Source organism: Oncorhynchus tshawytscha, linkage group LG20 (genome assembly GCF_018296145.1).
Source record: "Oncorhynchus tshawytscha isolate Ot180627B linkage group LG20, Otsh_v2.0, whole genome shotgun sequence".
NCBI classification, from domain to species: Eukaryota; Metazoa; Chordata; class Actinopteri; order Salmoniformes; family Salmonidae; genus Oncorhynchus; species Oncorhynchus tshawytscha.
In genome coordinates this window covers 47,657,874-47,685,011 of record NC_056448.1, presented here as the reverse complement: position 1 = coordinate 47,685,011, position 27,138 = coordinate 47,657,874, and the positions used below count along the sequence as shown (strand labels likewise).

General features: G+C 45.9%; 1 protein-coding gene across 1 annotated transcript in view; it reads left to right on the top strand.

Moving 5' to 3' along the window:
• LOC112242007 (netrin receptor DCC-like) overlaps positions 1-27,138 on the top strand; it is a 222,801-nt gene that overhangs the window by 188,785 nt on the left and 6,878 nt on the right. The window contains exons 12-14 of the mRNA XM_042302044.1: positions 1,926-2,067; positions 4,843-4,953; positions 18,309-18,503. Of these exons, the coding sequence (XP_042157978.1) occupies positions 1,926-2,067; positions 4,843-4,953; positions 18,309-18,503 (448 nt within the window). The remainder of the gene's footprint in view (positions 1-1,925; positions 2,068-4,842; positions 4,954-18,308; positions 18,504-27,138) is intronic.

Below are 27,138 nucleotides of genomic sequence, written 5' to 3'. Positions count from 1 at the left end.
CTATCTGGAGATGAATGTACTGACTATAACTGGTCCACCTAGCTATCTGAAGATGAATGTACTGACTATGACTGGTCCACCTAGCTATCTGAAGATGAATGTACTGACTATGACTGGTCCACCTAGCTATCTGGAGATGAATGTACTGACTATGACTGTGATATGTGGTTGTCTAGCCTACGATGAATACACTAACTGTTGGTCTCTATGGATAAGAGTGTCTGCTAAATGACTAAAATGTAAAAATTATTAGCTAACCTGATTATTATTGTCTATTATATCTATAATGTACAGTCGTGGCCAAAAGTTTGGAGAATGACACAAATTAATTTATTATATTAATTTTTTAATTTGCATATACTCCAGAATGTTATGAAGAGTGATCAGATGAATTGCAATTAATTACAAAGTCCCTCTTTGCCATAAAAATGAACTGGATCCCCAAAAAACATTTCCATTTCAGCCCTGCCACACAAGGACATCATGTCAGTGATTCTCTCATTAACACGGGTGTGAGTGTTGACGAGGACAAGGCTGGAGATCACTCTGTCATGTTGATTGAGTTCGAATAACAGACTGGAAGCTTCAAAAGAAGGGTGATGCTTGGAATCATTGTTCTTCCTCAGTCACCAATGGTTACCTGCAAGGAAACACGTGCCGTCATCATTGCTTTGCACAAAAAGGGCTTCACAGGCAAGGATATTGCTGCCAGTAAGATTGCACCTAAATCAACCATTTATCGGATCATCAAGAACTTCAAGGAGAGTGGTTCAATTGTTGTGAAGAAGGTTTCAGGGCACCCAAGAAAGTCCCGCAAGCGCCAGGACCGTCTCCTAAAGTTGATTCAGCTGTGGGATCAGGGCACCACCAGTACACCAGTCAGGAATGGCAGCAGGCAGGTGTGAGTGCATCTGCACACACAGTGAGGCAAAGACTTTTGGAGGATGGCCTGGTGTCAAGAAGGGCAGCAAGGAAGCCACTTCTCTCCAGGAAAAAAATCAGGGACAGACTGATATTCTGCACAAGGTACAGTGATTGGACAGCTGAGGACTGGGGTCAAGTCATTTTCTCTGATGAATCCCCTTTCCAATTGTCTAGGGCATCCGGAAAAAAAGCTTATCTGGAGAAGACAAGGTGAGCGCTACCATCAGTCCTGTGTCATGCCAACAGTAAAGCATCCTGAGACCATTCATGTGTGGGGTTGCTCCTCAGCCAAGGGAGTGGGCTCACTCACAATTTTATCTAAGAACACAGCCATGAATAAAGAATGGCACTAAAACTTTTCTCCGTGAATGTACTGTAGGTCAGCTGTACCTTTTCTGTCAAAGGGACCACCAAATCCCCTCAAAATCTCTAGAGGACCACAATTCGCACAATTTTTTTAACATAACATTTCTGGGCAGTCAAATTGAGTCCATTTTAGAGGTGAACGTAACAATTATTATTATAATTATTATTACAAACATTTTGCATTGTGAAAAGTAATGAAAAAACACGAATAATATCATTAATACTCCCAACTGTTATAATTTTGGGGGTGAAAAAAAAACAAAATAACGAATCAAAACAAATTGGCAGACCACAGGTTGGACACCAATGCTGTAGGAAACAGCAGGTGTTAAACAGGGGAGTGGTTGTATATTCAGGTCAGTACCTTGTTCAATGTGCAGTGCTGGAGCAGGTACCGCCTGCTGGACGGGAGGAGGACAGTCCCGGGTGGCTGGAGTTTATGGCAATTTTCTGGGCCTTTCTCAGACACCGCCTGGCGTGTACGTCTTGGCTGGCTGGCAGCTGTCTTTTATACTGTATGTGGTGGTTATTAAATCAGCATTTGGGTCTATTGTTAAGAGAGTGGCCTCAGCGGTTTCAGTTCCCTCTGGGATCACGTGTACATCGTAAACATGTGTCCTCTCCCTGTGTCTCAGAGCATTAAGGTGAGCTGGCAGCCCCCTCCTCCCAACAGCCAGAACGGGTTCATCACCGGCTACAAGCTCCGACACCGGAAGACTGGCCGACGAGGAGACCAGGAGGCCATCGAACCTAACAACTTCTGGTACCTGTTCACAGGTGAGTCTCCTGGTACCTGTTCACAGGTGAGACTTCTGGTACCTGTTGACAGGTGAGTCTCCTGGTACCTGTTGACAGGTGAGACTTCTGGTACCTGTTGACAGGTGAGACTTCTGGTACCTGTTGACAGGTGAGACTGGTGAGACTTCTGGTACCTGTTGACAGGTGAGACTTCTGGTACCTGTTGACAGGTGAGACTTCTGGTACCTGTTGACAGGTGAGACTTCTGGTACCTGTTGACAGGTGAGACTTCTGGTACCTGTTGACAGGTGAGACTGCTGGTACCTGTTGACAGGTGAGACTGCTGGTACCTGTTGACAGGTGAGACTTCTGGTACCTGTTGATAGGTGAGACTTCTGGTACCTGTTCACAGGTGAGACTTCTGGTACCTGTGCACAGGTGAGACTTCTGGTACCTGTTCACAGGTGAGACTTCTGGTACCTGTTTTTCTATCCTTCCCCTGATCTGTGCCTCGACACAATCCTGTCTCAGAGCTCTACGGACAATTCCTTCGACCCCATGGCTTGGTTTTTGTGGAACCTTATATAGACAGGTGTGCTCCTTTCCAAATCATTTCCAATCAATTGAATTTACCACAGATGGACTCCAATCAAGTTGTAGAAACATCTCAAGGATGATCAATGGAAACAGGATGCAGCTGAGCTCAATTTGGAGTCTCATAGCAAAGGGTCTGAATACTGATGTAAAGGTGAAAATGTGTTTTTCACATTGTCATTATGGGGTGTAGACTGCTGGGTTATTTTTTGTTGTTGTCCATTTTAGAAGAAGGCTGTAATATAACAACGTGGGAACAGTCAAAGGGGTCTGAATACATTCTGAAAGCCCTGTTTTCACCAGTCAGATATTACACATTAAAAAAATGTGTGTTATTTCATCTCACACATAAAAGCTGCATGTTTTACCTATCTGGTTTACACTACAGAGGCTAAATGACTTATTATTATTATTACAATTAATGATTATTTATTGTTTCTGCAGTCTAGTTGTTATGCTTACTTCATGGTTTGATTAATGATTTATATTAATTCAATATGTTGTGAAACCAGACAGCAAACCAACCATCTCTATATGTCTGTCTCCCAAATGGCACCCTATTCACTATATAGTACAATATGGGCCCTGGTCAAAAGTAGTGCACTAATGTAGGGAATAGGGTGCCATTTGGGTCAAAAGTAGTGCACTAATGTAGGGAATAGGGTGCCATTTGGGTCTAAAGTAGGGCACTATATGGGGAATAGGGTGCCATTTGGGTCTAAAGTAGTGCACTAATGAAGGGAATAGGGTGCCATTTGGGAAAAAGTAGTGCACTATATGGGGAATAGGGTGCCATTTGGGTCTAAAGTAGTGCACTAATGTAGGGAATAGGGTGTCATTTGAGTCTAAGGTAGTGCACTAATGTAGGGAATAGGGTGCCATTTGGGTCAACAGTAGTGCAGTAATGTAGGGAATAGGGTGCCATTTGGGACGAACCAGTGTTGTCTTAATGGGAGACTCGGCTGATATGGTTTGAAGACGAAAATAGATTGTTCAATTTGCGAGCGGCTGCATCTAAGGCAGAGACAGACTAAGGGGGGGTACCTGGGGGTACCTGCCCTCAGGGTTCATTAAGGGGGGCAGGTGAGCTCCACACACTACAACAGAGATAACTACTTGTTCCTTTTACTGACCCATGGTATTATTTCAATTCCACTGAATTGGGATGACAAGAATATTCCTTATTATTGTTGAGTGATTCAGATGGTTCCTGGTCTTAAAGGACAGGGGAGTGTGTGTGTGCTCTACTAATCCTAGGCTGCGTCCGCAATGGCACCTTATGCCCTATATAGTACACTACTTTTGACCAGAGCTTGTCTGTCCCTTAGTAGTGATGATGTACTGACCCACAATCATCTGTAGAGAATAGTGATGATGTACTGACCCACAATCATCTGTAGAGAATAGTGATGATGTACTGACCCACAATCATCTGTAGAGAATAGTGATGATGTACTGACCCACAATCATCTGTAGAGAATAGTGATGATGTACTGACCCACTGATCGTTTCTCTGTAATGCAACAATGAATATTCAGCTTTTGAATGTGCAGAAACTGCCACTAACAATGAACACACAGAGATGTGTTGATGGTTTTGAAGGAGTGGCGTCACTACAGTGGCGTCACTACAGACCATGGTTCGATTCCAGGCTGTATCACAACCGGACGTGATTGGGAGTCTCATAGGACGGCCCAGCGTCGTCCGGGGTTGGCCGGGGGAGTAGGCCGTCATTTTAAATAAGAATTTGTTCTTTAACTGACTTGCCTAGTTAAAATAAAAGGTTACATTAAACATGTTTATATATTCTTGCCCAGATTCGTCCATGAAAAATAAACACCGAGATGTTTTTGGTTCAAATGGAAGGAAAGGAAGAAAGGACCATCTGAGGATGTCTTGAGAGTGTTAAAAGCTGTTGTGGGGATTGAACCCGTTACCATTCTGTATGTGTTTAATGTGATGGATGTTACCACTCAACCACACAGACACTGTAGGGTGTTTAACATGTCTCTGTGATGTTGTCGTGTGTTTACAGACTCAGGTTTGTGATAAGTACTGTTTTCATTCATATCTATGTGTCGTTGTGTGTCTTTAAAAATATCTTTCCTTGCGTTGTTGTGCGTCTCTCTCCTCTCTCCTCTCAGGGCTGTAGAAAGGCAGTCAGTACAGATGTTTTAGTTGTGTTTAACATGTCTGTCACAACATCCTCTCTCCTCTCAGGGCTGGAGAAAGGCAGTCAGTACAGTTTCCAGGTCTCTGCCATGACAGCTAACGGCACGGGCCCGGCCAGTGAGTGGTTCACTGCCGAGACGCCAGAGAATGACCTTGACGGTAAAGACACAAAGACACTTCATTCTGTCTCTTCCCTCTGCTTCTCAAATGGCATCCTATTTCTTAAAGGGCACTACTTTTGACAAGATCCCCATAGACACTGGACAAAAGTAGTGCCCTAAGAAATAGGATGTCATTGGGATGCAACCCTACCCTCCTCCTGCTCTACTACCATGTCTCTATTCCCCTCTTCCTCCTCTACTACCATGTCTCTATTCTCCTCTTCCTCCTCTACTACCATGTCTCTATTCTCCTCTTCCTCCTCCACTACCATGTCTCTATTCTCCTCTTCCTCTGCTACTACCATGTCTCTATTCTCCTCTTCCTCCGCTACTACCATGTCTCTATTCTCCTCTTCCTCCTCTACTATCATGTCTCTATTCTTCTCTTCCTCCTCCACTACCATGTCTCTATTCTCCTCTTCCTCCTCTACTAGCATGTCTCTCTCTGTCTCTATTCTCCCCTTCCTCCTCCACTACCATGTATCTCTCTGTCTCTATTCTCCTCTTCCTCCTCTACTACCATGTCTCTATTCTCCTCTTCCTCCTCTACTATCATGTCTCTATTCTCCTCTTCCTCCTCTACTACCATGTCTCTATTCTCCTCTTCCTCCTCTACTACCATGTCTCTATCCTCCTCCACTACCATGTCTCTATCCTCCTCTACTAACATGTCTCTATCCTCCTCTACTAGCATGTCTCTCTCTGTCTCTATTCTCCCCTTCCTCCTCCACTACCATGTATCTCTCTGTCTCTATTCTCCTCTTCCTCCTCTACTACCATGTCTCTATTCTCCTCTTCCTGCTCTACTACCATGTCTCTATTCTCCTCTACTACCATGTCTCTATTCTCCTCTTCCTCCTCTACTACCATGTCTCTATTCTCCTCTTCCTCTTCTACTACCATGTCTCTATTCTCCTCTTCCTCCTCCACTACCATGTCTCTATTCTCCTCTTCCTCCTCTACTACCATGTCTCTATTCTCCTCTTCCTCCTCCACTACCATGTCTCTATTCTCCTCTTCCTCCTCTACTACCATGTCTCTATTCTCCTCTTCCTCCTCCACTACCATGTCTCTATTCTCCTCCACTACCATGTCTCTATTCTCCTCTTCCTCCTCCTCTACTATCATGTCTCTACTCTCCTCTTCCTCCTCTACTACCATGTCTCTATTCTCCTCTTCCTCCTCCACTACCATGTCTCTATTCTCCTCCACTACCATGTCTCTCTCTGTCTCTATTCTCCTCTTCCTCCTCCACTACCATGTCTCTCTCTGTCTCTATTCTCCTCTTCCTCCTCTACTACCATGTCTCTATTCTCCTCTTCCTCCTCTACTACCATGTCTCTATTCTCCTCTTCCTCCTCCACTACCATGTCTCTATTCTCCTCTTCCTCCTCGACTACCATGTCTCTATTCTCCTCTTCCTCCTCCACTACCATGTCTCTATTCTCCTCTTCCTCCTCTACTACCATGTCTCTATTCTCCTCTTCCTCCTCCACTACCATGTCTCTCTCTGTCTCTATTCTCCTCTTCCTCCTCCACTACCATGTCTCTCTCTGTCTCTATTCTCCTCTTCCTCCTCCTCTACTACCATGTCTCTATCCTCCTCCACTACCATTTCTCTCTCTGTCTCTATTCTCCTCCTCCTCCTCTACTACCATGTCTCTATCCTCCTCCACTACCATGTCTCTCTCTGTGTCTATTCTCCTCCTCCTCCACTACCATGTCTCTATTCTCCTCTTCCTCCTCTACTACCATGTCTCTATTCTCCTCTTCCTCCTCTACTACCATGTCTCTATTCTCCTCCTCCTCCTCCACTACCATGTCTCTGTTCTCCTCTTCCTCCTCTACTACCATGTCTCTATTCTCCTCTTCCTCCTCTACTACCATGTCTCTATTCTCCTCCTCCTCCTCCACTACCATGTCTCTATTCCCCTCCTCCTCCTCCTCCACTACCATGTCTCTCTCTGTCTCTATTCTCCTCTTCCTCCTCTACTACCATGTCTCTATTGACCTCCTCCTCCTCCACTACCATGTCTCTATTCTCCTCTTCCTCCTCTACTACCATGTCTCTATTCTCCTCTTCCTCCTCCACTACCATGTCTCTATTCTCCTCTTCCTCCGCTACTACCATGTCTCTATTCTCCTCCACTACCATGTCTCTCTCTGTCTCTATTCTCCTCCTCCTCCTCTACTACCATGTCTCTATTCTCCTCCACTACCATGTCTCTCTCTGTCTCTATTCTCCTCCTCCTCCTCCACTACCATGTCTCTATCCTCCTCCACTACCATGTCTCTATTCTCCTCCACTACCATGTCTCTATTCACCTCCACTACCATGTCTCTCTCTGTCTCTATTCTCCTCCTCCTCCTCTACTACCATGTCTCTATTCTCCTCCACTACCATGTCTCTATTCTCCTCCACTACCATGTCTCTCTCTGTCTCTATTCTCCTCCTCCTCCTCTACTACCATGTCTCTATTCTCCTCCACTACCATGTCTCTCTCTGTCTCTATTCTCCTCCTCCTCCTCTACTACCATGTCTCTATTCTCCTCCACTACCATGTCTCTCTCTGTCTCTATTCTCCTCCTCCTCCTCTACTACCATGTCTCTATTCTCCTCCACTACCATGTCTCTCTCTGTCTCTATTCTCCTCCTCCTCCTCTACTACCATGTCTCTATTCTCCTCCACTACCATGTCTCTCTCTGTCTCTATTCTCCCCCTCCTCCTCTACTACCATGTCTCTATTCTCCTCCACTACCATGTCTCTCTCTGTCTCTATTCTCCTCCTCCTCCTCTACTACCATGTCTCTATTCTCCTCCACTACCATGTCTCTCTCTGTCTCTATTCTCCCCCTCCTCCCTACTACCATGTCTCTATTCTCCTCCACTACCATGTCTCTCTCTGTCTCTATTCTCCTCTACTACCATGTCTCTATTCACCTCCACTACCATGTCTCTCTCTGTCTCTATTCTCCCCTTCCTCCTCCACTACCATGTATCTCTCTGTCTCTATTCTCCTCTTCCTCCTCTACTACCATGTCTCTATTCTCCTCTTCCTCCTCTACTATCATGTCTCTATTCTCCTCTTCCTCCTCTACTACCATGTCTCTATTCTCCTCTTCCTCCTCTACTACCATGTCTCTATCCTCCTCTACTACCATGTCTCTATCCTCCTCTACTAGCATGTCTCTATCCTCCTCCACTACCATGTCTCTCTCTGTCTCTATTCTCCTCTTCCTCCTCTACTACCATGTCTCTATTCTCCTCTTCCTGCTCTACTACCATGTCTCTATTCTCCTCTTCTACCATGTCTCTATTCTCCTCTTCCTCCTCTACTACCATGTCTCTATTCTCCTCTTCCTCTTCTACTACCATGTCTCTATTCTCCTCTTCCTCCTCCACTACCATGTCTCTATTCTCCTCTTCCTCCTCTACTACCATGTCTCTATTCTCCTCTTCCTCCTCCACTACCATGTCTCTATTCTCCTCTTCCTCCTCTACTACCATGTCTCTATTCTCCTCTTCCTCCTCCACTACCATGTCTCTATTCTCCTCCACTACCATGTCTCTATTCTCCTCTTCCTCCTCCTCTACTATCATGTCTCTACTCTCCTCTTCCTCCTCTACTACCATGTCTCTATTCTCCTCCACTACCATGTCTCTCTCTGTCTTTATTCTCCTCTTCCTCCTCCACTACCATGTCTCTCTCTGTCTCTATTCTCCTCTTCCTCCTCTACTACCTTGTCTCTATTCTCCTCTTCCTCCTCGACTACCATGTCTCTATTCTCCTCTTCCTCCTCCACTACCATGTCTCTATTCTCCTCTTCCTCCTCTACTACCATGTCTCTATTCTCCTCTTCCTCCTCCACTACCATGTCTCTCTCTGTCTCTATTCTCCTCTTCCTCCTCCACTACCATGTCTCTCTCTGTCTCTATTCTCCTCTTCCTCCTCCTCTACTATCATGTCTCTATTCTCCTCTTCCTCCTCTACTACCATGTCTCTATTCTCCTCTTCCTCCTCCACTACCATGTCTCTCTCTGTCTCTATTCTCCTCTTCCTCCTCTACTACCTTGTCTCTATTCTCCTCTTCCTCCTCCACTACCATGTCTCTATTCTCCTCTTCCTCCTCGACTACCATGTCTCTATTCTCCTCTTCCTCCTCCACTACCATGTCTCTATTCTCCTCTTCCTCCTCTACTACCATGTCTCTATTCTCCTCTTCCTCCTCCACTACCATGTATCTCTGTCTCTATTCTCCTCTTCCTCCTCTACTACCATGTCTCTATTCTCCTCTTCCTCCTCTACTATCATGTCTCTATTCTCCTCTTCCTCCTCTACTACCATGTCTCTATTCTCCTCTTCCTCCTCTACTACCATGTCTCTATCCTCCTCCACTACCATGTCTCTATCCTCCTCTACTAGCATGTCTCTCTCTGTCTCTATTCTCCTCTTCCTCCTCCACTACCATGTCTCTCTCTGTCTCTATTCTCCTCTTCCTCCTCTACTACCTTGTCTCTATTCTCCTCTTCCTCCTCCACTACCATGTCTCTATTCTCCTCTTCCTCCTCCACTACCATGTCGCTATTCTCCTCTTCCTCCTCCACTACCATGTCTCTATTCTCCTCTTCCTCCTCTACTACCATGTCTCTATTCTCCCCTTCCTCCTCCACTACCATGTCTCTCTCTGTCTCTATTCTCCTCTTCCTCCTCCTCTACTACCATGTCTCTATTCTCCTCCTCCTCCTCTACTACCATGTCTCTATTCTCCTCCTCCTCCTCTACTACCATGTCTCTCTCTGTGTCTATTCTCCTCCTCCTCCACTACCATGTCTCTATTCTCCTCTTCCTCCTCTACTACCATGTCTCTATTCTCCTCTTCCTCCTCTACTACCATGTCTCTATTCTCCTCCACTACCATTTCTCTCTCTGTCTCTATTCTCCTCCTCCTCTACTACCATGTCTCTATTCTCCTCTTCCTCCTCTACTACCATGTCTCTATTCTCCTCTTCCTCCTCTACTACCATGTCTCTATTCTCCTCCTCCTCCTCCACTACCATGTCTCTGTTCTCCTCCACTACCATGTCTCTATTCTCCTCTTCCTCCGCTACTACCATGTCTCTATTCTCCTCCACTACCATGTCTCTCTCTGTCTCTATTCTCCTCCTCCTCCTCTGCTACCATGTCTCTATTCTCCTCCACTACCATGTCTCTCTCTGTCTCTATTCTCCTCCTCCTCCTCTACTACCATGTCTCTATTCTCCTCCACTACCATGTCTCTCTCTGTCTCTATTCTCCTCCTCCTCCCCTACTACCATGTCTCTATTCTCCTCCACTACCATGTCTCTATCCTCCTCCACTACCATGTCTCTATCCTCCTCCACTACCATGTCTCTATCCTCCTCCACTACCATTTCTCTCTCTGTCTCTATTCTCCTCCTCCTCCTCTACTACCATGTCTCTATTCTCCTCTTCCTCCTCTACTACCATGTCTCTATTCTCCTCTTCCTCCTCTACTACCATTTCTCTATTCTCCTCTTCCTCCTCTACTACTATGTCTCTATTCACCTCCTCCTCCTCCACTACCATGTCTCTATTCTCCTCTTCCTCCTCTACTAACATGTCTCTATCCTCCTCCACTACCATGTCTCTCTCTGTCTCTATTCTCCTCCTCTATTCTCCTCCACTACCATTTCTCTATTCTCCTCTTCCTCCTCTACTACCATGTCTCTATTCACCTCCTCCTCCTCTACTACCATGTCTCTATCCTCCTCCACTACCATGTCTATCTCTGTCTCTATTCTCCTCTTCTTCCTCCTCCACTACCATGTCTCTATTCCCCTCTTCCTCCTCTACTACCATGTCTCTATCCTCCTCCACTACCATGTCTCTCTCTGTCTCTATTCTCCTCCTCTATCCTCCTCTACTACCATTTCTCTATTCTCTTCCTCCTCCTCCACTACCATGTCTCTATTCTCCACTTCTTCCTCCTCTACTACCATGTCTCTATCCTCCTCCACTACCATGTCTCTATCCTCCTCCACTACCATGTCTCTATTCTCCTCCACTACCATGTCTCTATTCTCCTCCACTACTATGTCTCTATTCTCCTCCACTACCATGTCTCTATTCTCCTCCACTACCATGTCTCTATTCTCCTCTTCCTCCTCCTCTACTACCATGTCTCTATTCTCCTCCACTACCATGTCTCTATTCTCCTCTTCCTCCTCCTCTACTACCATGTCTCTATTCTCCTCCTCCTCCTCCACTACCATGTCTCTATTCTCCTCCACTACCATGTGTCTATTCTCCTCCACTACCATGTCTCTATTCTCCTCTTCCTCCTCCTCTACTACCATGTCTCTATTCTCCTCCACTACCATGTCTCTATTCTCCTCCACTACCATGTCTCTATTCTCCTCCACTACTATGTCTCTATTCTCCTCCACTACCATGTCTCTATTCTCCTCCACTACCATGTCTCTATTCTCCTCCACTACCATGTCTCTATTGTCCTCCACTACCATGTCTCTATTCTCCTCCACTACCATGTCTCTATTCTCCTCTTCCTCCTCCACTACCATGTCTCTATTCTCCTCCACTACTATGTCTCTATTCTCCTCCACTACCATGTCTCTATTCTCCTCCACTACCATGTCTCTATTCTCCTCCACTACCATGTCTCTATTGTCCTCCACTACCATGTCTCTATTCTCCTCCACTACTATGTCTCTATTCTCCTCCACTACCATGTCTCTATTGTCCTCCACTACCATGTCTCTATTCTCCTCCACTACCATGTCTCTATTGTCCTCCACTACCATGTCTCTATTCTCCTCCACTACCATGTCTCTATTCTCCTCCACTACCATGTCTCTATTGTCCTCCACTACCATGTCTCTATTCTCCTCCACTACTATGTCTCTATTCTCCTCCACTACCATGTCTCTATTCTCCTCCACTACCATGTCTCTATTCTCCTCCACTACCATGTCTCTATTGTCCTCCACTACCATGTCTCTATTCTCCTCCACTACCATGTCTCTATTCTCCTCCACTACCATGTCTCTATTCTCCTCTTCCTCCTCCACTACCATGTCTCTATCCTCCTCTACTACCATGTCTCTATCCTCCTCCACTACCATGTCTCTCTCTGTGTCTATTCTCCTCCACTACCATGTCTCTATCCTCCTCCACTACCATGTCTCTCTCTGTGTCTATTCTCCTCCACTACCATGTCTCTATCCTCGTCCACTACCATGTCTCTCTCTGTCTCTATTCTCCTCTTCCTCCTCTACTACCATGTCTCTATTCTCCTCCACTACCATGTCTCTATCCTCCTCCACTACCATGTCTCTATCCTCCTCTACTACCATGTCTCTATCCTCCTCCACTACCATGTCTCTCTCTGTCTCTATTCTCCTCTTCCTCCTCTACTACCATGTCTCTATTCTCCTCTTCCTCCTCCACTACCATGTCTCTATTCCCCTCTTCCTCCTCTACTAACATGTCTCTATCCTCCTCCACTACCATGTCTCTCTCTGTCTCTATTCTCCTCCTCTATCCTCCTCTACTACCATTTCTCTATTCTCCTCTTCCTCCTCTACTACTATGTCTCTATTCACCTCCTCCTCCTCCACTACCATGTCTCTATTCTCCTCTTCCTCCTCTACTAACATGTCTCTATCCTCCTCCACTACCATGTCTCTATTCCCCTCTTCCTCCTCTACTAACATGTCTCTATCCTCCTCCACTACCATGTCTCTCTCTGTCTCTATTCTCCTCCTCTATCCTCCTCTACTACCATTTCTCTATTCTCTTCCTCCTCCTCTACTACCATGTCTCTATTCTCCTCCACTACCATGTCTATCTCTGTCTCTATTCTCCACTTCTTCCTCCTCTACTACCATGTCTCTATCCTCCTCCACTACCATGTCTCTATCCTCCTCCACTACCATGTCTCTATTCTCCTCCACTACCATGTCTCTATCCTCCTCCACTACCATGTCTCTATCCTCCTCTACTACCATGTCTCTATCCTCCTCCACTACCATGTCTCTCTCTGTCTCTATTCTCCTCTTCCTCCTCTACTACCATGTCTCTATTCTCCTCTTCCTCCTCTACTACCATGTCTCTATTCTCCTCTTCCTCCTCCACTACCATGTCTCTATTCTCCTCCACTACCATGTCTCTAATCTCCTCCACTACCATGTCTCTAATCTCCTCCACTACCATGTCTCTCTCTGTCTCTATTCTCCTCCACTACCATGTCTCTATCCTCCTCCACTACCATGTCTCTCTCTGTCTCTATTCTCCTCTACTACCATGTCTCTATCCTCCTCCACTACCATGTCTCTATTTTCCTCCACTACCATGTCTCTATCCTCCTCCACTACCTTGTCTCTATCCTCCTCCACTACCATGTCTCTATTCTCCTCCTCCTCCTCTACTACCATGTCTCTCTCTGTCTCTATTCTCCTCTTCCTCCTCTACTACCATGTCTCTATGCTCCCCTTCCTCCTCCTCTACTACGATGTCTCTATCCTCCTCCAATACCATGTCTCTCTCTGTCTCTATCCTCCTCTACTACCATGTCTCTATGCTCCCCTTCCTCCTCCTCTACTACCATGTCTCTATTCTCCTCCACTACCATGTCTCTCTCTGTCTCTATTCTCCCCTTCCTCCTCCACTACCATGTCTCTATTCTCCTCCACTACCATGTCTCTCTCTGTCTCTATTCTCCTCTTCCTCCTCCTCTACTACCATGTCTCTATCCTCCTCCACTACCATGTCTCTCTCTGTCTCTATTCTCCTCTTCCTCCTCCTCTACTACCATGTCTCTATCCTCCTCCACTACCATGTCTCTCTCTGTCTCTATTCTCCTCTTCCTCCTCCTCTACTACCATGTCTCTATCCTCCTCCACTACCATGTCTCTCTCTGCCTCTATTCTCCTCTTCCTCCTCCTCCACTACCATGTCTCTATTCTCCCCTTCCTCCTCCACTACCATGTCTCTCTCTGTCTCTATTCTCCTCTTCCTCCTCCACTACCATGTCTCTATTCTCCTCCTCCTCCTCTACTACCATGTCTCTATCCTCCTCCACTACCATGTCTCTCTCTGTGTCTATTCTCCTCCTCCTCCTCTACTACCATGTCTCTATTCTCCTCTTCCTCCTCCACTACAATGTCTCTCTCTGCCTCTATTCTCCTCTTCCTCCTCCTCCACTACCATGTCTCTATTCTCCCCTTCCTCCTCCACTACCATGTCTCTCTCTGTCTCTATTCTCCTCCTCCTCCTCTACTACCATGTCTCTATCCTCCTCCACTACCATGTCTCTCTCTGTGTCTATTCTCTTCCTCCTCCTCCACTACCATGTCTCTATCCTCCTCCACTACCTTGTCTCTATCCTCCTCCACTACCATGTCTCTATTCTCCTCCTCCTCCTCTACTACCATGTCTCTATTCTCCTCTTCCTCCTCTACTACCATGTCTCTATTCTCCTCCTCCTCCTCTACTACCATGTCTCTATCCTCCTCCACTACCATGTCTCTATTCTCCTCTTCCTCCTCCACTACCATGTCTCTATTCTCCTCTACTACCATGTCTCTATTCTCCTCTACTACCATGTCTCTATTCTCCTCTACTACCATGTCTCTATTCTCCTCCACTACCATGTCTCTAATCTCCTCCACTACCATGTCTCTCTCTGTCTCTATTCTCCTCCACTACCATGTCTCTCTCTTCTATTCTCCTCCTCCTCCTCTACTACCATGTCTCTATCCTCCTCCACTACCATGTCTCTATCCTCCTCCACTACCATGTCTCTAATCTCCTCCACTACCATGTCTCTCTCTGTCTCTATTCTCCTCCACTACCATGTCTCTATCCTCCTCCACTACCATGCCTCTCTCTGTCTCTATTCTCCTCTACTACCATGTCTCTATTCTCCTCCACTACCATGTCTCTCTCTGTCTCTATTCTCCTCTACTACCATGTCTCTATCCTCCTCCACTACCATGTCTCTATTTTCCTCCACTACCATGTCTCTATCCTCCTCCACTACCTTGTCTCTATCCTCCTCCACTACCATGTCTCTATTCTCCTCCTCCTCCTCTACTACCATGTCTCTATTCTCCCCTTCCTCCTCTACTACCATGTCTCTCTCTGTCTCTATTCTCCTCTTCTTCCTCCACTACCATGTCTCTATTCTCCTCCTCCTCCTCTACTACCATGTCTCTATCCTCCTCCACTACCATGTCTCTATTCTCCTCCACTACCATGTCTCTCTCTGTCTCTATTCTCCTCCTCCTCTACTACCATGTCTCTATTCTCCTCCTCCTCCTCCACTACCATGTCTCTATTCTCCTCCACTACCATGTCTATTCTATTCTCCTCCACTACCATGTCTCTATTCTCCTCTTCCTCCTCCTCTACTACCATGTCTCTATCCTCCTCCACTACCATGTCTCTATCCTCCTCCACTACCATGTCTCTATTCTCCTCCACTACCATGTCTCTATTCTCCTCCACTACCATGTCTCTATTCTCCTCCACTACCATGTCTCTATTCTCCTCCACTACCATGTCTCTATTCTCCTCTACTACCATGTCTCTATCCTCCTCCACTACCATGTCTCTATTCTCCTCCACTACCATGTCTCTATTCTCCTCCATGACCATGTTTCTATTCTCCTCCACTACCATGTCTCTCTCTGTCTCTATTCTCCTCTTCCTCCTCTACTACCATGTCTCTATTCTCCTCTTCCTCCTCTACTACCATGTCTCTATTCTCCTCTTCCTCCTCCACTACCATGTCTCTATCCTCCTCTACTACCATGTCTCTATCCTCCTCCACTACCATGTCTCTATCCTCATCTACTACCATGTCTCTATCCTCCTCCACTACCATGTCTCTCTCTGTCTCTATTCTCCTCTTCCTCCTCTACTACCATGTCTCTATTCTCCTCTTCCTCCTCTACTACCATGTCTCTATTCTCCTCCTCCTCCACTACCATGTCTCTATTCTCCTCCTCTATCCTCCTCTACTACTATGTCTCTATTCACCTCCTCCTCCTCTACTACCATGTCTCTATCCTCCTCCACTACCATGTCTCTATCCTCCTCCACTACCATGTCTCTATCCTCCTCCACTACCATGTCTCTATTCTCCTCCACTACCATGTCTCTCTCTGTCTCTATTCTCCTCTACTACCATGTCACTATCCTCCTCCACTACCATGTCTCTCTCTGTCTCCATTCTCCTCCTCCTCCTCTACTACCATGTCTCTATCCTCCTCCACTACCATGTCTCTATCCTCCTCCACTACCATGTCTCTATCCTCCTCCACTACCATGTCTCTCTCTGTCTCTATTCTCCTCCACTACCATGTCTCTATCCTCCTCCACTACCATGTCTCTCTCTGTCTCTATTCTCCTCTACTACCATGTCTCTATTCTCCTCCACTACCATGTCTCTGTCCTCCTCCACCACCATGTCTCTATTTTCCTCCACTACCATGTCTCTATCCTCCTCCACTACCATGTCTCTATTCTCCTCCTCCTCCTCTACTACCATGTCTCTATTCTCCCCTTCCTCCTCTACTACCATGTCTCTATTCTCCCCTTCCTCCTCCACTACCATGTCTCTATTCTCCTCCACTACCATGTCTCTCTCTGTCTCTATTCTCCCCTTCCTCCTCCACTACCATGTCTCTATTCTCCTCTACTACCATGTCTCTCTCTGTCTCTATTCTCCTCTGCCTCCTCCTCCACTACCATGTCTCTATTCTCCCCTTCCTCCTCCACTACCATGTCTCTATTCTCCTCTACTACCATGTCTCTCTCTGTCTCTATTCTCCTCTTCCTCCTCCACTACCATGTCTCTATTCTCCTCTACTACCATGTCTCTCTCTGTCTCTATTCTCCCCTTCCTCCTCCACTACCATGTCTCTATTCTCCTCTACTACCATGTCTCTCTCTGTCTCTATTCTCCTCTGCCTCCTCCTCCACTACCATGTCTCTATTCTCCCCTTCCTCCTCCACTACCATGTCTCTCTCTGTCTCTACTATTCCCTGAGGCTGGACTCCTGTATTCAGAGTGATTGTTTTAAATATTTAGAGAGTGGTGAGGCCAAGGTGTATAAACAGTTGTAACATATTGAGCATCATACAAACCTGCTGTGCAGTCATCCACTGGCAATATGATGGGGATGATACTGGACTGCTTGACTGGCAGCCTTCAAACTCTAAAAGAACAAAATGTCTAGTTCCACTGTGCCACCGTCCCAAATGGCAACCTATTACTAAAGTGGTGCCAACAGGGCCCACAGGTGCCAACAGGGCCCACAGGTGCCAACAGGGCCCACTTTAGTGCACTAAATAAGGAATAGAATGCCATTTGGGACTCGGATACTAACTATGCCAACGCGCAACGTAAAAGCATTTTTTTTGTTTCATATAAATTCTACATAACCTGATTAGAACAAGCTTTGGCAGCCAGGCAGTTAGGAAGGACATGTGAACAGGTCATGGAGGAGAGTGGCGAAATCAGGAAGGGATCAATCAGGCAGATGGTTTGAAGAGATGACAAGGGACCTAATGCAATTCTAATGGATTATCACTCAATAAACTGATATTAACCTCAGAATGTCTTCTCAGCGTCCTCTTTCCTAGAGGATTATCACAAACTGTCGGATCACATTAGCTTTAGTTAGAAGGATGTTAGTACTGTTTCTGATTGGATTGGATTGGATTTGACAAAAAAAAAAAAATCATTCATACAAGTCGATATACTGTGTGAAAATATCATCAAAGGATAAAAACAAAATGTTGGTAGAGCGTGGTGCTTGACAATGCCAGGATCGTGGGTCAGATTCCCAGGAACCACCCAAGGTTAAATGTGTATATATACACACATTATCATTGTTACATTTCCAAGGTGATTCCGTATTATCTGAATCAAATCAAATCAAATGTCTTTATAAAGCCCTTCGTACATCAGCTGATATCTCAAAGTGCTGTACAGAAACCCAGCCTAAAACCCCAAACAGCAAGCAATGCAGGTGGAGAAGCACGGTGGCTAGGAAAAACTCCCTAGAAAGGCCAAAACCTAGGAAGAAACCTAGAGCGGAACCAGGCTATGTGGGGTGGCTAGTCCTCTTCTGGCTGTGCCGGGTGGAGATAACAGAACATCGCCAAGATGCTCAAATGTTCATAAATGACCAGCATGGTCCAATAATAATAATCACAGTGGTTGTAGAGGGTGCAACAGGTCAACACCTAAATGTCAGTTGGCTTTTCATAGTATCTCATTGTATCTGAAGCATTCCAATTTGTCGTACATTTTCTTTCCAGAGAGCCAAGTCCCGAATCAACCAAGTTCCCTCCACGTTCGACCCCTACCCAACAGCATCATCATGAGCTGGACTCCTCCCCTCAACCCCAACATCTTAGTACGGGGCTACATCATTGGCTACGGAGTAGGAAGTCCCTATGCCGAGACGGTCAGGGTGGACAGTAAGCAGCGATACTACGCCATAGAAAACCTGGGTGAGTTCTCTAGTGGTAGTACTGTATACTGAACATGGTACCAGTCTGGTTAGTGGTAGTACTGCATTCTGAACATGGTACCAGTCTGGTGTTACGCACGCCTCTATGAAGAGGGAACGCAACACCCTGCTACAACTAAACTCTCCGTGAAGTGAAAAAGGTATGGACTGTAGGTGTGAGTAAGAATGACAACAGGCAGAATGTGGTACCGTTTACAAGGACTTTATTCCTTTACACAGTAATATGGGGAAAAGGGGCTGGACGGAACCAAAGCAAAGAAAGTAAATCTCAAAGCCCCCCCCATCTTACCTGCCTACCCACTACTTACCTAATTTAGCACCACCTGGTGCCCTAACCAAAATACAGGGGGTGGTCCGCCCAGGTCTTACCAAGTGTGCCTAGACAGTGAATGTACTACGGGTATATGTATGCCCGCGGCCTCTTTCCTAAGCACTCCCAAGGTGCCTTCCCCTTCTCCCCTGGGAACAAATGAAACAGAATATTAAACAATTAAACAAACTAAGAAACAAAGGACATCAAATAAGCTCTATCTGAGCAACAAACTCACAGAACATACCACTTCCCAGCAATGAACTCCCAGCAAAATCAACCTCTAGCAAAATCTCTCTAGCAAAATCTCTCTAGCAAAATCTCTCTAGCAAAATCTCTCTAGCAAAATCTCTCTAGCAAAATCTCTCTAGCAAAATCTCTCTAGCAAAATCTCTCTAGCAAAATCTCTCTAGCAAAATCTCTCTAGCAAAATCTCTCTAGCAAAATCTCTCTAGCAAAATCTCTCTAGCAAAATCTCTCTAGCAAAATCTCTCTAGCAAAATCTCTCTGCAATCCCATCAATGATCCCCAGCAAAAAAAAAAATCTCTCTCTCCTGAACAGAACACTGGCTTTTATATAGCTTCAGATTGAATGGGTAATTGGAGACAGCTGCGTCTTGACGAGTGGGCAGGGTCAGCTCTCCAATTAGCCATGGAGTTGACCAATCAGCTGCTTGAGGGATTTCAGGAAGCCATTTCCTGAAATAAACACATGCAAATACACAAACTACAACACACAAACTGGGGAACGTAACACTGGTTAGTGGTAGTACTGCATACTGAACATGGTCTGGTTAGGGGTAGTACTGCATACTGAACATGGTCTGGTTAGGGGTAGTACTGCATACTGAACATGGTCTGGTTAGGGGTAGTACTGCATACTGAACATGGTCTGGTTAGGGGTAGTACTGCATACTGAACATGGTCTGGTTAGGGGTAGTACTGCATACTGAACATGGTCTGGTTAGGGGTAGTACTGCATACTGAACATGGTCTGGTTAGTGGTAGTACTGTATACTGAACATGGTACCAGTCTGGTTAGGGGTAGTACTGCATACTGAACATGGTCTGGTTAGGGGTAGTACTGCATACTGAACATGGTCTGGTTAGTGGTAGTACTGTATACTGAACATGGTCTGGTTAGTGGTAGTACTGTATACTGAACATGGTCTGGTTAGGGGTAGTACTGCATACTGAACATGGTCTGGTTAGGGGTAGTACTGCATACTGAACATGGTCTGGTTAGGGTAGTACTGCATACTGAACATGGTACCAGTCTGGTTAGGGTAGTACTGCATACTGAACATGGTACCAGTCTGGTTAGTGGTAGTACTGTATACTGAAAATGGTACCAGTCTGGTTAGGGGTAGTACTGCATACTGAACATGGTCTGGTTAGATGTAGTACTGCATACTGAACATGGTCTGGTTAGTGGTAGTACTGCATACTGAACATGGTACCAGTCTGGTTAGTGGTAGTACTGCATACTGAACATGGTCTGGTTAGGGGTAGTACTGCATACTGAACATGGTCTGGTTGGGGTAGTACTGCATACTGAACATGGTCTGGTTAGTGGTAGTACTGCATACTGAACATGGTCTGGTTAGGGGTAGTACTGCATACTGAGCATGGTCTGGTTAGGGGTAGTACTGCATACTGAACATGGTCTGGTTGTGACAAGTACAATTTGCATACTGAACATGGTACCAGTCTGGTTATTGGTTTACTGCATACTGAACATGGTCTGGTTAGGGGTAGTACTGTATACTGAACATGGTCTGGTTAGGGGTAGTACTGCATACTGAACATTGTACTAGTCTGGTTAGGGGTAGTACTGCATACTGAACATGGTCTGGTTAGGGGTAGTACTGCATACTGAACATGGTACCAGTCTGGTTAGTGGTAGTACTGCATACTGAACATGGTCTGGTTTGTGGTAGTACTGCATACTGAACAAGGTCTGGTTAGTGGTAGTACTGCATACTGAACATGGTCTGGTTAGGGGTAGTACTGCATACTGAACATGGTACCAGTCTGGTTTGTGGTAGTACTGTATACTGAACATGGTCTGGTTAGGGGTAGTACTGCATACTGAACATGGTCTGGTTAGGGGTAGTACTGCATACTGAACATGGTACCAGTCTGGTTAGGGGTAGTACTGCATACTGAACATGGTCTGGTTAGGGGTAGTACTGCATACTGAACATGGTCTGGTTAGGGGTAGTACTGCATACTGAACATGGTCTGGTTAGTGGTAGTACTGCATACTGAACATGGTCTGGTTAGGGGTAGTACTGCATACTGAACATGGTCTGGTTAGGGGTAGTACTGCATACTGAACATGGTCTGGTTAGTGGTAGTACTGCATACTGAACATGGTCTGGTTAAGGGTAGTACTGCATACTGAACATGGTCTGGTTAGTGGTAGTACTGCATACTGAACATGGTCTGGTTAGGGGTAGTACTGCATACTGAACATGGTCTGGTTAGGGGTAGTACTGCATACTGAACATGGTCTGGTTAGGGGTAGTACTGCATACTGAACATGGTACCAGTCTGGTTAGGGGTAGTACTGCATACTGAACATGGTCTGGTTAGGGGTAGTACTGCATACTGAACATGGTCTGGTTAGTGGTAGTACTGCATACTGAACATGGTACCAGTCTGGTTAGGGGTAGTACTGCATACTGAACATGGTACCAGTCTGGTTAGGGGTAGTACTGCATACTGAACATGGTCTGGTTAGTGGTAGTACTGCATACTGAACATGGTACCAGTCTGGTTAGGGGTAGTACTGCATACTGAACATGGTCTGGTTAGGGGTAGTACTGCATACTGAACATGGTCTGGTTAGGTGTAGTACTGCATACTGAACATGGTACCAGTCTGGTTAGGGGTAGTACTGCATACTGAACATGGTCTGGTTAGTGGTAGTACTGCATACTGAACATGGTACCAGTCTGGTTAGGGGTAGTACTGCATACTGAACATGGTCTGGTTAGGGGTAGTACTGCATACTGAACATGGTCTGGTTAGGGGTAGTACTGCATACTGAACATGGTCTGGTTAGGGGTAGTACTGCATACTGAACATGGTCTGGTTAGGGGTAGTACTGCATACTGAACATGGTCTGGTTAGTGGTAGTACTGCATACTGAACATGGTCTGGTTAGGGGTAGTACTGCATACTGAACATGGTCTGGTTAGGGGTAGTACTGTATACTGAGCATGGTCCAGTTGGTTAGTACTGTATACTGAACATGGTACCAGTCTGGTTAGGGGTAGTACTGCATACTGAACATGGTCTGGTTAGGGGTAGTACTGCATACTGAACATGGTCTGGTTAGTGGTAGTACTGCATACTGAACATGGTACCAGTCTGGTTAGGGGTAGTACTGCATACTGAACATGGTCTGGTTAGGGGTAGTACTGCATACTGAACATGGTCTGGTTAGGGGTAGTACTGCATACTGAACATGGTACCAGTCTGGTTAGGGGTAGTACTGCATACTGAACATGGTCTGGTTAGGGGTAGTACTGCATACTGAACATGGTCTGGTTAGGTGTAGTACTGCATACTGAACATGGTACCAGTCTGGTTAGGGGTAGTACTGCATACTGAACATGGTCTGGTTAGTGGTAGTACTGCATACTGAACATGGTACCAGTCTGGTTAGGGGTAGTACTGCATACTGAACATGGTCTGGTTAGGGGTAGTACTGTATACTGAACATGGTCTGGTTAGGGGTAGTACTGCATACTGAACATGGTCTGGTTAGGGGTAGTACTGCATACTGAACATGGTCTGGTTAGGGGTAGTACTGCATACTGAACATGGTCTGGTTAGTGGTAGTACTGCATACTGAACATGGTACCAGTCTGGTTAGTGGTAGTACTGCATACTGAACATGGTCTGGTTAGGGGTAGTACTGTATACTGAACATGGTACCAGTCTGGTTAGGGGTAGTACTGTATACTGAACATGGTCTGGTTAGGGGTAGTACTGCATACTGAACATGGTCTGGTTAGGGGTAGTACTGCATACTGAACATGGTACCAGTCTGGTTAGGGGTAGTACTGCATACTGAACATGGTACCAGTCTGGTTAGGGGTAGTACTGCATACTGAACATGGTCTGGTTAGGGGTAGTACTGCATACTGAACATGGTACCAGTCTGGTTAGGGGTAGTACTGCATACTGAACATGGTACCAGTCTGGTTAGGGGTAGTACTGCATACTGAACATGGTACCAGTCTGGTTTGTGGTAGTACTGCATACTGAACAAGGTCTGGTTAGTGGTAGTACTGCATACTGAACATGGTACCAGTCTGGTTAGGGGTAGTACTGCATACTGAACATGGTACCAGTCTGGTTAGGGGTAGTACTGCAGACTCCGGTAAACACTTACCACTTGGTGGCGACTTGGTTACGAATCCCTCGGCCCCTACTCTCTGACTCCCTTTTGTATCTGTGTCCCTCTATATACAGTTGAAGTCAGAAGTTTACATACACCTTAGCCAAATACATTTAAATTCAGTTTATCACAATTCCTGACATTTAATCCTAGTAAAAATTCCCTGTTTTAGGTCAGTTAAGATCACCACTTCATTTTAAGAATGTGAAATGTCAGAATAATAGTAGAGAGAATTATTTATTTCAAATCAAATGTATTTATATAGCCCTTCGTACATCAGCTGATATCTCAAAGTGCTGTACAGAAACCCAGCCTAAAACCCCAAACAGCAAGCAATGCAGGTGTAGAAGCACGGTGGTTAGGAAAAACTCCCTAGAAAGGCCAAAACCTAGGAAGACCTATTTCAGCTTTTATTTCTTTCATCACATTCCCAGTGGGTCAGAAGTTTACATACACTCAATTAGTATTTGGTAGCATTGCCTTTAAATTCTTTAACTTGGGTCAAACGTTTCGGGTAGCCTTCCACAAGCTTCCCACAATAAGTTGGGTAAATTTTGACCCATTCCTCCTGACAGAGCCGGAGTAACTGAGTCATGTTTGTAGGCCTCCTTGCTCGCACACCCTTTTTCAGTTCTGCCCACAAATTTTCTATAGGATTGAGGTTAGGGCTTTGTGATGGCCACTCCAATAGCTTGACTTTGTTGTCCTTAAGCCATTTTGCCACAACTTTGGAAGTATGCTTGGTGTCATTGTCCGTTTGAAAGACCCATCTGTGACCAAGCTTTAACTTCCTGACTGATGTCTTGAGATGTTGCTTCAATATATCCACATAATTTTTCCTTCCTCATGAAGCCATCTATTTTGTTTAGTGCACCAGTCCCTCCTGCAGCAAAGCACCCCCACAACATGAGGCTGCCACCCCCTGCTTCACAGTTGGGATGGTGTTCTTCGGCTTGCAAGCCTCGTCCTTTTTCCTCCAAACATACCGCTGGTCATTATGGCCGAACAGTTCTAAAAAGTATGATCTTTGTCCCCATGTGCAGTTCCAAACTGTAGTCTGGCTTTTTTATGGCGGTTTTGGAGCAGTGGCTTCTTCCTTGCTGAGCGGCCTTTCAGGTTATGTCAATATAGGACTTGTTTTACTGTGGATACAGATACTTCTGTACCTGTTTCCTCCAGCATCTTTCACAAGGTCCTTTGCTGTTGTTCAGGGATTGATTTGCACTTTTCACACCAAAGTACTTTCATCTCTAGGAGACAGAACGCTTCTCCTTCCTGAGCAGTATGACATCTGCTTGGTCCCATGGTGTTTATACTTGCGTACTATTGTTTGTACAGATGAACTTGGTACATTCAGTTGTTTGGAAATTGCTCCCAAGGATGAAACAGACTTGTGGAGGTCTACATTTTTTATGAGGTCTTAGCTGATTTCTTTTGATTTTCCCGTGATGTCAAGCAAAGAGAAACTGAGTTTGAAGGTAGACCTTGAAATACATCCACAGGTAAACCTCCAATTGACTCAAATGATGTCAATTAGCCTATCAGAATCTTCTAAAGCCATGACGTTTTAGCAGTGCGTTGTAGCTGTGGGTTATAGCTGTGGGTTGTAGCAGTGGGTTTTAGCAGTGGGTTTTAGCAGCGGGTTGTAGCAGTGGGTTGTAGCAGTGGGTTGTAGCAGTGGGTTGTAGCTGTGGGTTGTAGCTGTGGGTTGTAGCAGTGGGTTTTAGCAGTGGGTTGTAGCAGTGGGTTGTAGCAGTGAGTTGTTGCTATGGGTTGTAGCAGTGAGTTGTAGCTGTGGGTTGTTGTTTTGTTCGACAATGTCTGTTATTTATGTCCAAATACCTTCTTTTGTTAGCGCGTTTGGTACACATATCCAATCGCTCATTCTGGTCAGCGTTACATTGGTTTTTAACATATAACTACAATAAAGTTCCAACCGGAGTACTCCTTCTTGTCTTCGTGAGCAATGGAACGCAAGTGACTACCACGAGGAATAAGAGTGATCAGAAATGGCTGACTGCCAGACACCTGACTGATTCTGCTATCATTCACTCCCACAACATCATAGAAGTCTCATTAAAATGTTTATTGATGGGTGACATCTAGTGGAACCCCTAGGCAGTGCAACATCATTAATATCTCAAGGGGATTTCATTAGGGACTCTGAATACATACAAAGCTCAGATTTCTCACTTCCTGTTTTGATTTCTCCTCAGGATTTTGCCTGCCGTATGAGTTCTGTTATACTCACAGACATTCAAACAGTTTTAGAGTGTTTTCTATCCAATACTAATAATAATATGAATATATTAGCAACTGAGACTGAGGAGCAGGCCGTTTACTTTGGGCAACTTATTCATCCAAGCTACTCAATACTGCCCCCTAGCTATAAGAAGTTTCAACCCCCAGGTCAACAGCTGTTGAAGACAGGTTGTCTGTTAACTCCCAGCGGTTGAAGACAGGAAGTCTGTCAACTCCCAGGTCAACAGCTGTTGAAGACAGGTTGTCTGTTAACGCCCAGCTGTTGAAGACAGGTTGTCTGTTAACTCCCAGCTGTTGAAGACAGGTTGTCTGTTAACCCCCAGGTCACCAGCTGTTGAAGACAGGCTGTCTGTCAACCCCCAGGTCACCAGCTGTTGAAGACAGGTTGTCTGTCAACCCCAGGTCACCAGCTGTTGAAGACAGGTTGTCTGTTAACTCCCAGCTGTTGAAGACAGGTTGTCTGTCAACCCCCAGGTCACCAGCTGTTGAAGACAGGTTGTCTGTCAACTCCCAGGTCACCAGCTGTTGAAGACAGGTTGTCTGTCAACTCCCAGGTCACCAGCTGTTGAAGACAGGTTGTCTGTCAACTCCCAGGTCACCAGCTGTTGAAGACAGGTTGTCTGTCAACCCCCAGGTCACCAGCTGTTGAAGACAGGTTGTCTGTCAACTCCCAGGTCACCAGCTGTTGAAGACAGGTTGTCTGTCAACTCCCAGGTCACCAGCTGTTGAAGACAGGTTGTCTGTCAACTCCCAGGTCACCAGCTGTTGAAGACAGGTTGTCTGTCAACTCCCAGGTCAACAGCTGTTGAAGACAGGTTGTCTGTAAACTCCCAGGTCAACAGCTGTCGAAGACAGGTTGTCTGTTAACTCCCAGCTGTTGAAGACAGGTTGTCTGTCAACCCCAGGTCACCAGCTGTTGAAGACAGGTTGTCTGTCAACTCCCAGGTCAACAGCTGTCGAAGACAGGTTCTCTGTTAACTCCCAGCTGTTGAAGACAGGTTGTCTGTCAACCCCCAGGTCACCAGCTGTTGAAGACAGGTTGTCTGTCAACTCCCAGCTGTTGAAGACAGGAAGTCTGTCAACTCCCAGGTCAACAGCTGTTGAAGACAGGTTGTCTGTTAACGCCCAGCTGTTGAAGACAGGTTGTCTGTTAACTCCCAGGTCACCAGCTGTTGAAGACAGGTTGTCTGTTAACTCCCAGGTCACCAGCTGTTGAAGACAGGTTGTCTGTCAACATCCCCAGGTCACCAGCTGTTGAAGACAGGTTGTCTGGGCCCAGCTGTTGAAGACAGGTTGTCTGGGACCAGCTGTTGAAGACAGGTTGTCTGTTAACTCCCAGGTCACCAGCTGTTGAAGACAGGTTGTCTGTTAACTCCCAGGTCACCAGCTGTTGAAGACAGGCTGTCTCAACCCCCAGGTCACCAGCTGTTGAAGACAGGCTGTCTGTCAACCCCAGGTCACCAGCTGTTGAAGACAGGTTGTCAAACTCCCAGCTGTTGAAGACAGGTTGTCTGTCAAACATCCCCAGGTCAACAGCTGTTGAAGACAGGTTGTCTGTCAACTCCCAGGTCACCAGCTGTTGAAGACAGGTTGTCTGTCAACTCCCAGGTCAACAGCTGTTGAAGACAG